Below are 14,468 nucleotides of genomic sequence, written 5' to 3'. Positions count from 1 at the left end.
GTCTTTGATAATAATTTGAGTGTTGATTAATTGATAAGTCGTTGAGTTGGGGATATACTACGGGGAATGTATTATTCAACGAATAGAAAGAATATCATAGTTTGTTGCCCAGTAGTGGCGAATATATGAAGATATCGTTGTTTGTGGTACAGTCGTGGAGGATATGCGAAGAGGATGTATTGTCTGTTTGATTGTAAAAACTAAACTGTTTCGGATTTTTCCTTTTATATATATAAGGATTAGGAAGAGTTCTGTAAGCTCCATCGGGGATATTATGGAGGTATGGCTGATCTTTGGCATTATCCATTGTATAGGTACAATGGATATCATTGTCCATGGTGTAGTTACTGAGATGTCTTTGTGTTATGCTGTCCATTGTTAGCTTATATTCTCTTCATTGGTTTAATTTTACTTACAAGATTTCATCACCTTGCCTGTTAGATACTGTGGAAATTTTATTTGAACATAGCTTTAATTTCAGTAATCCAATATAAAATATATAAGTGGTAAATTGATAAGCAATGGTAAATGAATTATACAACAAGCAATATGATCAACTAACAAATTCCTTATCGTTATCTTCGATAATAGTTGACTATCGATTTGTTGATATATTGTGTAATGATTGAGATATAAGGGTCCGTCCTTCCTTGAGTTGTGGATATGACTGTAGGAAATGTATTTAGCTGAAGGAAGGAATATTGTCTTTGTCGTCTGATGGTGACAGAGAGACGAAGAAGATGCAGTTTGCTTGATTGTAAAAATTGTCGGATTTTTTCTATATATATATATATCTAGGATTAGGAGAGGAGCTTTTGTAAGCTTCACCGGATTATCTATAAGTATTGCTATCCTTAGACATGATCCACTGTGCAGCTATGAATGAGTACTGAGATGTCTTTATGATATTTCCGGCATTGCTAACTCATATCCTCTTCATTATCTCAATTTTCCTTGCAGGATTTCAATCATCTTTTCTGATAGATATCGTAGAGATTTTATTTGAACATAACTTTAATTTCAATAATCCGCATGATTCGCTCATTCTTTTCATTCCTAATTCTTTTGCATACAAGTTACCAATAAATATATAACGTAAGAATTTACAGTGGAAAATGAATGTGCTAAGAAAGTTGACGATTGCGCCCGAGATGGTGGAATCTGTGAGGATACGCCGGATTCTTATACATGTCGTTGTGCAATCAACTATTTGGATGTATCGTTCGATCGTCAAAATCGCCCAGGTCGAAAATGCAAGCGACGTCAGTTTTTTTTTTCCTTCCTTCTATTAGAAGAATTATGAAATTATGCAAAAACAGCAAATCCAAGGTTGAAGTATGCAGAAAATCTTGAAGTATTTCTAAATTTTGTTTCGGAATCCTTACAATTATAGCATTGTCTGAGGAAAGTTTCAGTTGTTGATGAGTGCCAAACTGGACAGAATGATTGCTCCCTTGAAGCAATATGCACAGATACAGAGGATTCTTATGAATGTGCTTGTCCAACTGGTTACATTGATGTATCACCGGATACAGCTCGAAAGCCTGGAAGACGTTGCTTACTAAGTAAGTTGCAAAAAAAGAAAATTATCGAAAAACTCATTTCTCAGTGCTACTGATTAGAAATTATTTGTTGTTTAATTGACAAATTTGAAGCATAATAATATGAAGCATTTCAGGAATCAATGAATGTAAGGAAAATCGTCATGATTGCTCACCGAATGCAGATTGTATAGATACAGCCGAATCATTTATGTGCAAATGTCGTGATGATTTTGTGGATGAATCGCCGGATATCACGAATCGTCCGGGACGACTGTGTCGACCAGCACTGATTGACGAATGTCGTCTTGGAAAGCATGACTGTCATGAGCATGCCGTATGTCAAGACTTACCTCAAAGTTATACTTGTCATTGCAAGCCTGAATTTATCGATCAAAGTCCAAATCGGGTTGCATTGCCCGGACGATTGTGCACTCCAAGACCAACTCCACCACCCGCAGAATGTCGTATCGATGCAGGTGCATCATCATGTAAACAGGAACTGAACGAAGTGAGTTCATCCGGATTATCATTTTCAATTTCAGGTTTCATACTCTGACTTTCATCTCTAAAATCCATAGATTATGAATTTTAAAGATAAAAGATACTATAGCTTTATTGATTTAAGATATTAAGATGTCAACTTTTTCCTCTTGTTATTTTATGGCATTCACTTACTAGGTAATATATTTATTAAGTCATTAATTTTAGAACACATAATTTGCAGCCATCATCATAGTAATGATTAATAGCAATCATAATGGTGGCGATAAAAAATAGTAATCATAGTATTGATAATAATAATAATGATTAATAGTATGATTAATTATTACAAAAATTTGTGAAGGTTTGCCGTTTGATCAATGGTCAACCAAAATGCGCATGTCCAATAAACTATAGTCGAGATCAAGTAACGAAATCCTGTACGGTCATAAACGAATGTGACTTCCCTCAACTGAATGACTGTCATCCAAATGCGGACTGTATCGATGAACCAACCTCCTATACATGTCGTTGCAAACAAGACTTCAAGGACATATCGCCCAAAAATAAACCAGGACGTGTTTGCCAGCCACGTATGTATTTATTTACGTATTTATTTACATGCCGTATACTTCAAGTATTTATGAAATTGATTACAATCGTTTATCAGTCATGAATACCTATGAATTGTCAATTTTGAATTCTCAAATTCTGGCAGTTTTTCCAACTTCGAATTCGAAATCTCCATTGATTTGTTTTTGTTCTCTAACCTTACCAATATTTCCTTTTTTTAGCTAATTAATTCATTAAACGAGCAGACATAATATTTACTGTGAATATAAGAAGTGAAAAAATAAACGAAAAAAAAAATTTCCAGCAAAAATTTCCATGGATTATTAAAATTAAAATATAATAAAATTATCAAAATGAATTTATTGCAGATATTAATGAATGTAAATTGCCGCATCTAAATGATTGTCATCAGAATGCTGTGTGTATCGATAAGGAAGATGGTTATGAATGTAAATGCAGTCATGGTTACATGGACCGGAAACCGGAACGTCCCGGAAGATTATGCAAGAAAATGATCGATGAATGCGCAAGAGCAGAACTTAACAGGTATGTTATTTTCTTTACTAAATTTTTTTACTAAAATATATGGAATGAAACCTTTCAGGTTTTCAATTTTTAATACAACTGAAAATTTTCCTTTTTTTAATCTGTAAATAATAAAATTTATTCGATTGTTTTTAGCTGTGATAAGAATGCAAATTGTATTGATGAAGAAGATGGTTATCGTTGCGAATGTAAGGATGGCTTTTTGGATGTATCACCGTCACCAACATTTCGTGGTCGTGCATGTCGTGCACTCATCAATGAGTACATCTTATAAATTTTCGAATTGCAAATTATTTGGAATTTAATTTACTAAAGATAGGACGATGAATTCATTTATATTGAAATTTAAAATTTAACCTCAAATTTTAAGAACCCACAAACAGTCTCTTCATTGAATTGATTTTATAACATCTTGAATGTGATGCATTATTGCTACTAATCATGTTAAACAATATTTTATTTTCTTACAGATGCTCTGATCCTAAATTAAACGATTGTGATAAAACAGCAAAATGCACTGATACTACTGATTCTTATCTGTGTGAATGTCCACCAGATTCGAAAGATATCTCTCCAAATCCCTCATTTCCGGGTCGTGTATGTCTTGTTTGTAAGTTGTAATTCCTAAAGTTACATCTTCGTAATAAAAATGATATGTGTTAATAATAATAATAATATAAAAATTTATAAATTAAAGTTTTAAATCGGAAATTTCTAATGCCAAAGAATGGATAACAAAATGTAGTAATAATATTAAGTTTACTTACCTATATTTTGTTAGTTCTAATTCCCTCTTTCTTTTTAGGAAAGAATATATATACATATATTTAAAATTGAACTTGTACATATAATTCTTTATCCAAATTAAAATTAAATTCTTTTCCATTCAAGTTGAAAACGAATGTTTGACCGGCAAGCACGATTGTGATTCAAATGCAATTTGTCGTGATAACGAACAATCATTTACATGTGAATGTGCGCACGGGTTCACTGATCGCTCACCGAATCGTCTCAATCGACCGGGTCGAGTCTGTGTAGAGGTAGGTATATTGATGATGTTAATACTTGTATGCATGTAGTTAACAACATAAATTTAAAATTTTAAATTCGAATTAATAAATGAGGTTTAAATTCTAAATGATCAGGATCGTGAGGTATTTCCTTTCCCACTCTAAAGATCCAAGTAATTAGTAGTGTTGAGAAAATGCTGCAATTTTTTTTTTCAGAAAGAAAAACAAAAAAAATGCAGAAGAAATTTGTCATGAAAATGTAAACTATCTAGAAGTCGAGTTAAAAATAGGATCAGAATCGAGAAAACTTTAGAAATAATCCGATAGGTTTCATTTGTTTTGTCACAATAAAAAGCCTATCGTTAAGTTACTCCAAGTAATTTATTAACAAATAAATGAATTCAAATGCTCTATTATAGCTTGTGGATGAATGTGCAAGTGGAAGGCACACGTGTAGTGCTCAAGCGGAATGCCGTGATTTGGACGAAGGTTATACTTGTGAATGTAAAGATGGATTTATTGATCGATCACCCAATTTACTCACACAACCAGGACGAGTATGCGGTACACCAGGTGAGATAGTTTTATCCGAAATACTCATGACTAAGAATTCTGAATACATTTTAAATGTCCTATCAAAAAAATTTTTCAATTTCATTGAATATTATAATCAATATGAAAATTTTCAGAAGTTTGTCCACCAAATCATGAATGTAGTTCAGCAGCTGTATGTGAACCTCTCGGTGGTAATAAATATGAATGTACCTGTATACCAGGTTATCTGGATCAATCACCATCAGGGAAAAAGGGACGCATTTGTGTCCGAAGTAAGATATACTTCCTTTGTTTCTTTTTCTTTCGTTCACTTGATTACTTATATACATATTCTTATCCTACTTTTTGAATTACTTATGAAATAACTTCCTCGTTCTTCATTTGTTTTCTCTTAAATCAATATCTGAACGACTAATTTTTGAAATTATTTAATTTGGTGACAATAAATTCTTTTGAAGTGAAAATTATTATTTAATATAAATATTCAGATAGTGCATGTCGAGATCCGCGTTTGAATAATTGTTCACGTAATGCTATTTGTTATGATGAACCGAAAGGATATCGTTGTGAATGCGCACATGGATATGTTGATCGTTCAGCTGACGGAACACAAAGTGGCTATGTTTGTGAACCACCTGCACCAGTTACACCACCACCAAGTTAGCAAAATTTGAATAAATTTTTACAAATTTGTAATGATAATGATAGAAATGCTCAATTATACATTTACTGTATGATTGTTATGTAATAAATATTTTATCCATTTAGCGACTTAAAAAAGTAGACGTTATTTTTAAAAAACGAAACTTTTATTTTATAAATATTCAATTATGAAATTATTCGGCAACGTAATCAAATATCTGAGGTATTAACTTATGTCTTCCATGTCTTTTTTTTTGTTTCGAAAATTAAAATTAATAAATTTCCAGAACATCCGTGCCAAGATCCACTTCTTAATGATTGTCATCCAGCTGGCACGTGTCGTGCAACAGGAAAGCAGACATATACTTGTGAATGCTTACAAGGTTATGTCGATCGTTCACCGGATACTCGAAATAAGCCAGGCCGTATTTGTATTCTCACCGAGCCGATTTGTTTGGATGCAAATCAAAATGATTGCCATCCGGCTGCTATTTGTAGTGAAACACAAAGTGGGGATAAGTATACATGTCGTTGTCGAGATGGTTACATCGATCAATCACCAGATAAAACTAATCGACCTGGACGAATTTGCGTTGAACAAGTTTGTTCATTTTTTTCCTAACTTATATTAGTAAATTTAAGTTATTTCGAGTAAATAAACTAAGTACTACTCAATTTATGTTTGCACTTATATTTATTCGAATTCATTGAAGTTTTCTTTTCTTTTTATTTTTTGCCTATGTATAAAATAATCGAAATTGGCAGCACATCTTATTTGCAATGGATGCTAAATAAGTTGTTCACTTTTAATTAAATGTTAAATTAAGCTCTTGCAAGCTAAAAGTAACATTTAATAAAGTAATGTATATAAGACTGTATTATTTTGGTATTCCTATTTATACAAAATTTATATTTACATTCCAGGTAAACGAATGTTTGGATCGTTCATTGAATGATTGTGATCCTTTGGCCATTTGTCAAGACTTACCAGATGGATACACATGTCGTTGTCCGCTCAATTCCGTGGATCGATCACCAAATCTAAGTAGACCTGGACGTAAATGCTTCCAGCAAGTAAACGAATGCCGAAACCCGTCACTAAACAATTGTTCACGTTTCGCAGATTGCATTGACAAACAGGAAGGTTACGAATGTCGCTGTCGTGATGGTTATCATGATGGTAATTTGAAACATCCTGGTACCATATGTATTTACAGTAAGTTCTCCAATAAATTTTGTTTCAAAAATTTGAATATTTCAGAAAATGTATGGTTATCTTGTAGAATATGATTTGCATCGATTGCTTATAAAATTAAAATGAATTTGTTTGAAATCCAAAGTATTTAATCCTTCCAAATTTTTTTCTTTTCTTTTTAAGTGAAATAGGAGATGAAAGATATACAATGCATTTCGTCGAACGAATGCATAGAAGCCTTTTTATTAATTGTAAATCGTAGACAAATTAAGGTAGTTGTTGTTTGCAACAGAAGGCGATTAATAATTGTAAATTTTTAATTAGCCGATAGTTCAGAGCGGTAATATTAATTATTAGAACGAAAAAATTAGGTAAGGAACATGGATGATTGATCTCTAATATTTGGATAAAAAATCTCAACGATAAGATTGCAGAATCTCAGTTATTCCCAAGCTGCGAAATAATCGCAGATTTGTATGGCGATAGTGTAATATTGGTGATAGCGAAAGTGATGGGATCCTGATAGTAGTGAGAATGATAATAGACTTGGTGGTAAATGTGTTAACAATGATATATTTGTAGTTATCAATGAATGTGAATCAGCAAATTTGAATGATTGTGATCGTCATGCGGAATGTATTGATCTAGAAGGTGGTTACGAATGTCGTTGTAAGGAACCGTATCGTGATGAGTCACCAGCGGGACAACCCGGACGAATATGTCGCTTTAACGAATGCTTGATCCCAACTGACAATACATGTGACAAGAAATTTGCAATTTGCAACGATTTAGATGATGGATACACATGTCATTGTAAAGAGGGATACTATGATAATTCACCGAATACGCATGAACCGGGCAGAGTTTGCATTGGTATTTTGAATTTTCAAATTTAAACTTTTAATCTCTCATTGATGATTGTTATTTTATTGCAATAAATGTGTTGTAATATTAAAAGGAAAGAAGAAAAAAGAAGGACTAGATATGTGTAAGTTTAAAAATGTTGGAATGTTAAAACTTATATGAGAAATGTAAAAGATTTTATAAGAGATGGATTTATTGATTGATTTTCGAATTCTTTAACTTTTGTTCCTTTATCATACTGAATACCTATCAAATGATTGAATTTTGTTTGATTTTTGCAGAATTCCAAAAAGAGAAAATTACGACAGTTTTACCGCAAGATGCGCCACGTATTGACGGAATACCGTGTGGTCGTAACAATTACTGCGCAATAAAACGTAATGAAGTTTGTGTTGGCGGTGTCAGATGTATGTGTCGTCCAGGTGAAGCTCGTGCAACATCAAATGATCGTTGTGAAGTTGTCGAACGTATACCATTCTCGATTCGTATCCTTCATAAAGATACTGAAACATTGTTATATAGCTCAGAATATGGTAGTAGCGATAGTGCACCATATGTTGAGATAACGCATATGTTTGCGAAAGACATTGGCCGTGCAATCAGTAGCACGACATATGGGACACGTTATGTTACTACGGATGTTAATTACATTACTCATCCGAAAACTGTTAATAGGTATGTTAATTGTCTTTTTTTTTTTCATCGTGGAATTCATACGATATCTTGTATCACTTATTCGAAAGCAAAATGTTTAAAAATAAAAATTATTGCCTGACTCATTCCTTTTATATTTTTGCCCATGGGTACATTTTCTTTTTAAGCTTATAAGGTTTCTTAAATATACTGATTAATGAATACCATTTTCATGATTTTTTTTTCTTCAGCTCTTGGCCAGAAGGTTTACTGTTTAACTTTTCGGTGGCACTTCTTCCGACCGGAACATCAACTGATGTTTGCAATTTATGGGATCAGTTAGCAAAATCAATTCAACGAACCAATGGTGCCATTGGTGGTGGACCACTTCGTGTAGCACCTGACTATGATCAGCTGAATCCATGTCGACCAAAGTTACCACATGGTGAAGCATGTGGTGCTAATATTTGTAACAGTGAACTTGGAGAGGTTGAATATTCAAAATATTTACATAAAATTGATAAAATAAAATCTCAGTTGGTATTTCAAATTTTTTTGATTTCAAAATTTTAAAAGATAAAGAAGTAAATGGCTATTAATCAGTCTTTAACTGTTTAGAGATCGTTATTCATCATATATATCTTGCATTATGCTTTCTTATCTGTTCACACATTTGTATTTTAGAATCATTGAGTTACAGGTATGTATCGCGGGATCTCTTTGCGGTTGTAAACATGGTGAGAAGCGTTCATCGCCAACTGATGTTTGTAAATTGGTGGAAACATGGAACGTTGTCTTGTGGGTAATACGGAAAGATGATGAGAAATTAGTATATACAGATATCTTGGCAAATCCAAGACATACAGTTACCAAAGAACTTGTCAAACGATTTGAAAATGGCATCGGACAGTGCTATCCAAATACTGCATTAGCTAGCTCTTTTGTTACAGCAGAAGTGAGATGTTTTTGAAATTTTCAAAAATGATACATTAGAATTTCCGGTTTATTCCCTTTCTAAAATAATATTTTTCCAAAATAATGCAGAATTTTAATTTAATGAAGGCTTTGCGCCTTTCAGGTTAATGAAATCATAGATCCGATGTCTATTAATGCAACATGGGATCAGGGCATTCTATTCAATTCAACTGTCTATTTCCGGAAAGGATCAGTACGGTTAGCATCGGATGTATATCACATGCTTATTCGGTATATTATAGATCGAAACAATTATCAAATCGGTCAAAGTGGCTTATACATTAATAGTTATCAACCGGATCCATTTAAAGCTTGCTGGAAGGTAAAATTTTAAAAATGTTGTGGTTTTGAAAAAAAATACACAAATATACATTTATTTATTAATTTATGGGTTCAAATTTAGAAATTAATTAATCAGTCAGTTTTGCTGGAACGACACTGAAATTATTTGTAAAACAAAGATCAATTATTGTTATTTTTTTCATAGAATAATTGTCATCCGAAGGGAATTTGCATCAATCTTGGACCGAATGCGTATCGTTGTGAATGTGGACAAGGATATCGCGATCTGAATCCATCGGATCCTGGAAGACGTTGCCTGCCGAATACTGGTTATAATGAATGTGAACGAAAGGAGGATAACGAATGCTCAGAAAATGCTCGTTGTATTGATCAGGTTGGATAAACGTTATACCGATCCTAAGCTTAAAAGAAAAAAAAGAAAAAAAAACTGGTAGTAATAAAATGAAGCCAAATAGGGAAAATTTACTTTTAATATGCAAAATAAAAAATTGTCTTAGAATTTGGAATTTTTAATTGATAACTATCATGACAGAAAAGTCAGATGAAATATGATAATTTCAAGGAACATCTCTACAAATGTGAATGCTTGCCATCGTTCATTGACGCATCACCCAAAGATGCAATTCCCGGAAGTGTTTGTGTTCTGGATTATTGCTCAGATGTTAATTTTTGCCCAAAAAATACGACATGTATGAATCAAGAGCAGCAAGCAATATGTCAATGTGATCCAGGTTATGTAGATATCCGGAAAAGTGAGAAAAGGACACAACTGTTCGATCACGATACTTTATGTTTAAAAATGCGTGATATCGATGAATGCGCACTGGGAATTACCAATTGTTCAGGTTGATTGTAATTTTGATATTGAAGCTTATGTAAGCTTAATGATCAATTTTACCTAATTGAAAAGTATTAAAAAGTAATATGTTAGTAACGTGATGGCAAACGAACGTAGGATTTTATATTCTAAAGCAATCACACAAAACTTTTATAATATTTAAAATATTCGAAATGCTTTGAAAATATTATGAATGGAATTTCTGGTACTTTAACTATGTTATATAATGTGAAATTCCGCGTGAGTTTTCATAATTTTTGGTCCTTTCATCTATAGGTGTTGCTGAGTGTACTGATAAAGCGATGGGTTATGAATGTCACTGTCCGGAAGGTTATGTCGATGGCAATCCAGAAGAACCAGGACGAGTTTGTGGTGCACTACTTTGCGATCTATGCAATTCGCATGGTGATTGTGTCCACAATGCTTTGACTAATAACATCACCTGTGTATGTAGTGATGGTTGGTCTGGTGAATTCTGTGATGTGGCACCATCGAAAGCTTCACTGATATTACTTGTCATCCTTGCAATCCTCTTCCTTCTGCTTACACTTTGGTATCTCTTTTTTTAGATTTTCAAATTAAAGCCGGAATGAAACAGAAATAAAATCTTGGAACGAAATTTCAGAAATACATACTTTGCTTCTTTATTTTGCAGCTGTTTACTATATTTCTGCACGAAATGTATCTGTTTCAAACGTCATAATTTATTGTACCGTGAACCATTCACGTATCGTAAAGGTGCTTGGCCTTGGTCTACCCTAGAAGCATCAACATCAAGCGAAAGTGGTGCTGATTTTTCTGCAATGAGTGCTGCAGGTCATGAATATTATCCCGAAATTGGTTAGTTTTCGAAATCGAGGATTGCATATTGCTCACTAACAAACGTTAATTTGTCACATATAAACTTTTCCTACTAGGAAATATGTAAAAAATATATACACTTTTACAGGAAATTAAATAGAAGAATAGTTCTTCAAATGATATTTATCATTTTGCATTTATGCAAAAGTTCTAAATACTTCCTCTCTTTTTTGCATGAATGTATAAGCAGCGCATTGCATAATTTTAATTTTTCTTCAGGTATTCCACGTGCAAAACTAAAATCTGGAAATGGTATAATGGATGATCAACAACAGCATCGATCGTTGGCTGTATCGAGACTTCATGATTATCTTGATGATGGTATGCGTATCCCACGTGTGCATCTTATTCGTGATAATGATGCTTATGATTCTACATCAGAATCATCAAGCGAATATACCATACGCGAGGAAGTCAAAAAACATGTGATCACCGATGTCACCAGAAAGGAAACCAAGAAGACATTGACCACTGCCGACGTTCATGGTGCTACAGCTGAATTTCATGTATATCCACCAATTGAAGTTACAACCGAATCTCACTCATCATGCCAGGTTAAGAACATTGTACTGAATACAAGTATCATGTATCATAGAACAGCAACTATGCCCACTGTATTATCAAATGAGTTTTGTTTATTTGATTAAATTTACGTATATTAATTATTTTTGCTAGAATCTTTTTTCTTTAAATTTCAGGTTGGAACAAATAATTCTGGTTCATTGTTAGACAAAGATGAACAGGAAAGAGGTGAAAGCATAGCAGAATTTAGCATCGGTAATACACGACGTGATTGGAGTACAGCGGCGGGTAGAAGTTACGAATTCAGCACAGTTAGTGATGACACTGTTTTACGTTGGAAGAAATGAATAAACAAAACAATCGATAAAATAATTACAAATACTCATCCATAAAGATAAATAAAGTAGTTTAGCAATCTAAGGAAAATTATTTTTGCTAAAATCAATGACATGTAACAACCAAACATATCATTTAATTTCGTTCTTAGGATCGTGATTTGGAATCGGTTATTAGCGATTCAGCGGCTGAAGACGAAGTATATGATAAGAAAACCTCAGTGAAACGATCACATAATTTTGAACCAGCTGTTGGAGGTGGTACCGAGCGCTATCGTACTGAAATAACCACAACAAAATCAACAAAAGGAGTTTCGAAATACTAAAAATTCATAAAATAACTTTGTTACAAATAAAGAATTTGATGCATATATGTGCATGTATGTATGTATGTGTGTGTGTATGTTTTTCAAGTGAGCACGGATTTCCTTGCCATTAATGAATATTAATTATTGATTAATAATTATAGTAAATCTATGTTACCTAAATTCTGTAACTTCTGCCACAAACTTATTATTCAACACTTTCTTTTCGCAAATTTTACTGCTTGTATTTCTTAAACACGTTGTTTTGTAAAACGGGATTTTTTTCCTTTCATGTTTTTTCCTTTTTGTCTTTTTTTTTCTTGTCGAATTTTGAAAAAAACTATTCCATATTAGATAACTGCCTTTTTTATGTGTTTTGGTATTAATCTGTTCAGTTCGCAGGGAGGAAAAGATAGGATTTTCTATTTATATTTCCGAAAAATGAAGTCAGAAATCAGAGATGGTCTTACAGTATCTTTGAGTGAGAAAACAATTGTGATATATTCTTTTAATTTAAAACAAATATAACTTTGTCTGACGAAATTTCAACAGTGATATTTAGTGATACTTTCTCCCTGCTAAAGCAAATTTAACTTGCAAATTTGCATTTTACGTTTGAAACAATAAATTAACACTGCCATAATTCTTCGTCTCATGCGTAGTGATGCATAATTTTTAAAATATGTTAATTAGAAAAAGTAAGTTTAATCAATATTTTAATCTGCAACTAATTATTTCCTAATGTGCATATTGTTATGTTTCTTTCACAGATACAAACTCTGATCATTTCTAATTTCTTTTCCAAAATTTTAATTGTCAATTTTCCTCTTTACATGTAATAATTAGGTGAGTTTCAATCATAGTATTCATTCTAAATGCAAATTATTTTAGCATTTTGTTGGGTGTTAAAATGAAAGGAAATTTCTGGATGATTTACATTTTCTTTTTTTACAATACAAATGATAGTTTCCTAATTATAAGTGAATGATATGATAGGCGAAGAGAAATAAGTTATATAATGAGAAATTGTAAATAAGGAAATTAGAAAAATAATAATGTGGATGGTTTTTTGTGAAGCAATAATTGATTTCATTAGTTTCAGAATCACACTGATACAATGAATCATATCATAATGAAGTCGTTGAATGAATCTCATTCTAGTTACAATGTAGTATTTCTACTACAAATGCAGAAATTTTTAACTAGATTTGATTTATTTAATTGATTAATAATTATAAATAACTAAAAATCAAATTTGTGGTTAAAATCTTTGATTTTTGGTTTTTGATTTTCTCTCGAAATTTGTAATTTTATTCACATCAAATTCTTCATTAAAACTTCATCTCTGGAAATTAAATTTATTTGACATTAATACAGCAAAAATTTATGACTCATTTTTGCATTTTAATTAAATGCCTTATTTCTTTCCTTTCCTATGGTCAAAAGTGCCTGGAACTTTTTTAATTTTGTACTGTTTTTATACGCCAAATAAATGTTTCTTTAATAATAGACGTAAATGTAACAAGAAACTAAATTTTTGAGATTTTAATTTATAAATTATGCATGAATTAAATGCATATTCAGAAAATATGACAAGTAGGAAAAAAAAAGACTTCAACTCCTGAAAAGCATTATTTCTAATAAAAATGAATAAATCCACTAGCAGTAGGATTTGTGGGGAAGTACTTTTTCATGAATAGCAATCAGTCAAAAAATGAAATAACTCTCTTGGGATGAATTTTAATGTAAAATTTTGAATTTAAAATGAATGCAAATTGTTGGAAAAGGAATAACTGAAAAAAGCCATAAATTGAAATCATTTGAATTATAGGCCATTTGAGATTTTAGTATTCCATTTTAATTATTACATTAAATAATCAGTATCATAACAATGATTCTACCTCAGTCATTTCTTACAGCAATATCATTCAAAGTGATGCATCAATTAAGAGTGGTAAGCATTTACGAGATAATTTTTAAAATTATTATGCTATTTTATTAGGTATTCTATTGTGATACAATCTATTAAAAAGTTCAAATACTATGACAATGTTTCAGGTAAACTTTTTTTTCTACCTGACTTTATTTAATCATTAAAAATTTTTTTTTTGAGTTTTATTTAAAAAAACCAGCTGAAATTATTTATGCAAAATGAGAAAGATCATTAATATGAATTCAGTTTAATCATTGTAAATTTTCATTATGTTAACAATCGTATAAACATATTGGATGATATAAATATCAAATGAAAACAAGAGGATAAAATTATGAGGAGCTGTGATAATTA

General features: G+C 31.8%; 1 protein-coding gene across 1 annotated transcript in view; it reads left to right on the top strand.

The window, feature by feature from the left end:
- Nucleotides 1-12,202, top strand: part of LOAG_18546 (hypothetical protein) — a gene marked incomplete at both ends in the record, with an annotated part of 18,097 nt that extends 5,895 nt beyond the window's left edge. The window contains 25 exons of the mRNA XM_020451209.1: nucleotides 1,110-1,262; nucleotides 1,416-1,565; nucleotides 1,679-2,052; nucleotides 2,389-2,617; nucleotides 2,966-3,143; nucleotides 3,279-3,404; nucleotides 3,614-3,753; nucleotides 4,035-4,183; nucleotides 4,573-4,726; nucleotides 4,843-4,980; nucleotides 5,197-5,367; nucleotides 5,638-5,951; nucleotides 6,275-6,566; nucleotides 7,128-7,418; nucleotides 7,691-8,084; nucleotides 8,294-8,531; nucleotides 8,743-8,997; nucleotides 9,121-9,339; nucleotides 9,505-9,693; nucleotides 9,883-10,165; nucleotides 10,435-10,711; nucleotides 10,814-10,998; nucleotides 11,239-11,573; nucleotides 11,718-11,852; nucleotides 12,029-12,202. Of these exons, the coding sequence (XP_020305029.1) occupies nucleotides 1,110-1,262; nucleotides 1,416-1,565; nucleotides 1,679-2,052; nucleotides 2,389-2,617; nucleotides 2,966-3,143; nucleotides 3,279-3,404; nucleotides 3,614-3,753; nucleotides 4,035-4,183; nucleotides 4,573-4,726; nucleotides 4,843-4,980; nucleotides 5,197-5,367; nucleotides 5,638-5,951; nucleotides 6,275-6,566; nucleotides 7,128-7,418; nucleotides 7,691-8,084; nucleotides 8,294-8,531; nucleotides 8,743-8,997; nucleotides 9,121-9,339; nucleotides 9,505-9,693; nucleotides 9,883-10,165; nucleotides 10,435-10,711; nucleotides 10,814-10,998; nucleotides 11,239-11,573; nucleotides 11,718-11,852; nucleotides 12,029-12,202 (5,543 nt within the window). The remainder of the gene's footprint in view (nucleotides 1-1,109; nucleotides 1,263-1,415; nucleotides 1,566-1,678; nucleotides 2,053-2,388; nucleotides 2,618-2,965; nucleotides 3,144-3,278; nucleotides 3,405-3,613; nucleotides 3,754-4,034; nucleotides 4,184-4,572; nucleotides 4,727-4,842; nucleotides 4,981-5,196; nucleotides 5,368-5,637; nucleotides 5,952-6,274; nucleotides 6,567-7,127; nucleotides 7,419-7,690; nucleotides 8,085-8,293; nucleotides 8,532-8,742; nucleotides 8,998-9,120; nucleotides 9,340-9,504; nucleotides 9,694-9,882; nucleotides 10,166-10,434; nucleotides 10,712-10,813; nucleotides 10,999-11,238; nucleotides 11,574-11,717; nucleotides 11,853-12,028) is intronic.
- Between the last annotated feature and the right edge of the window lie 2,266 nt (nucleotides 12,203-14,468).

The sequence above is a fragment of the Loa loa genome (genome assembly GCF_000183805.2).
Source record: "Loa loa unplaced genomic scaffold supercont3.357, whole genome shotgun sequence".
In the NCBI taxonomy this organism is placed as follows: Eukaryota; Metazoa; Nematoda; class Chromadorea; order Rhabditida; family Onchocercidae; genus Loa; species Loa loa.
This window is presented reverse-complemented; position numbering and strand designations above follow the sequence as displayed.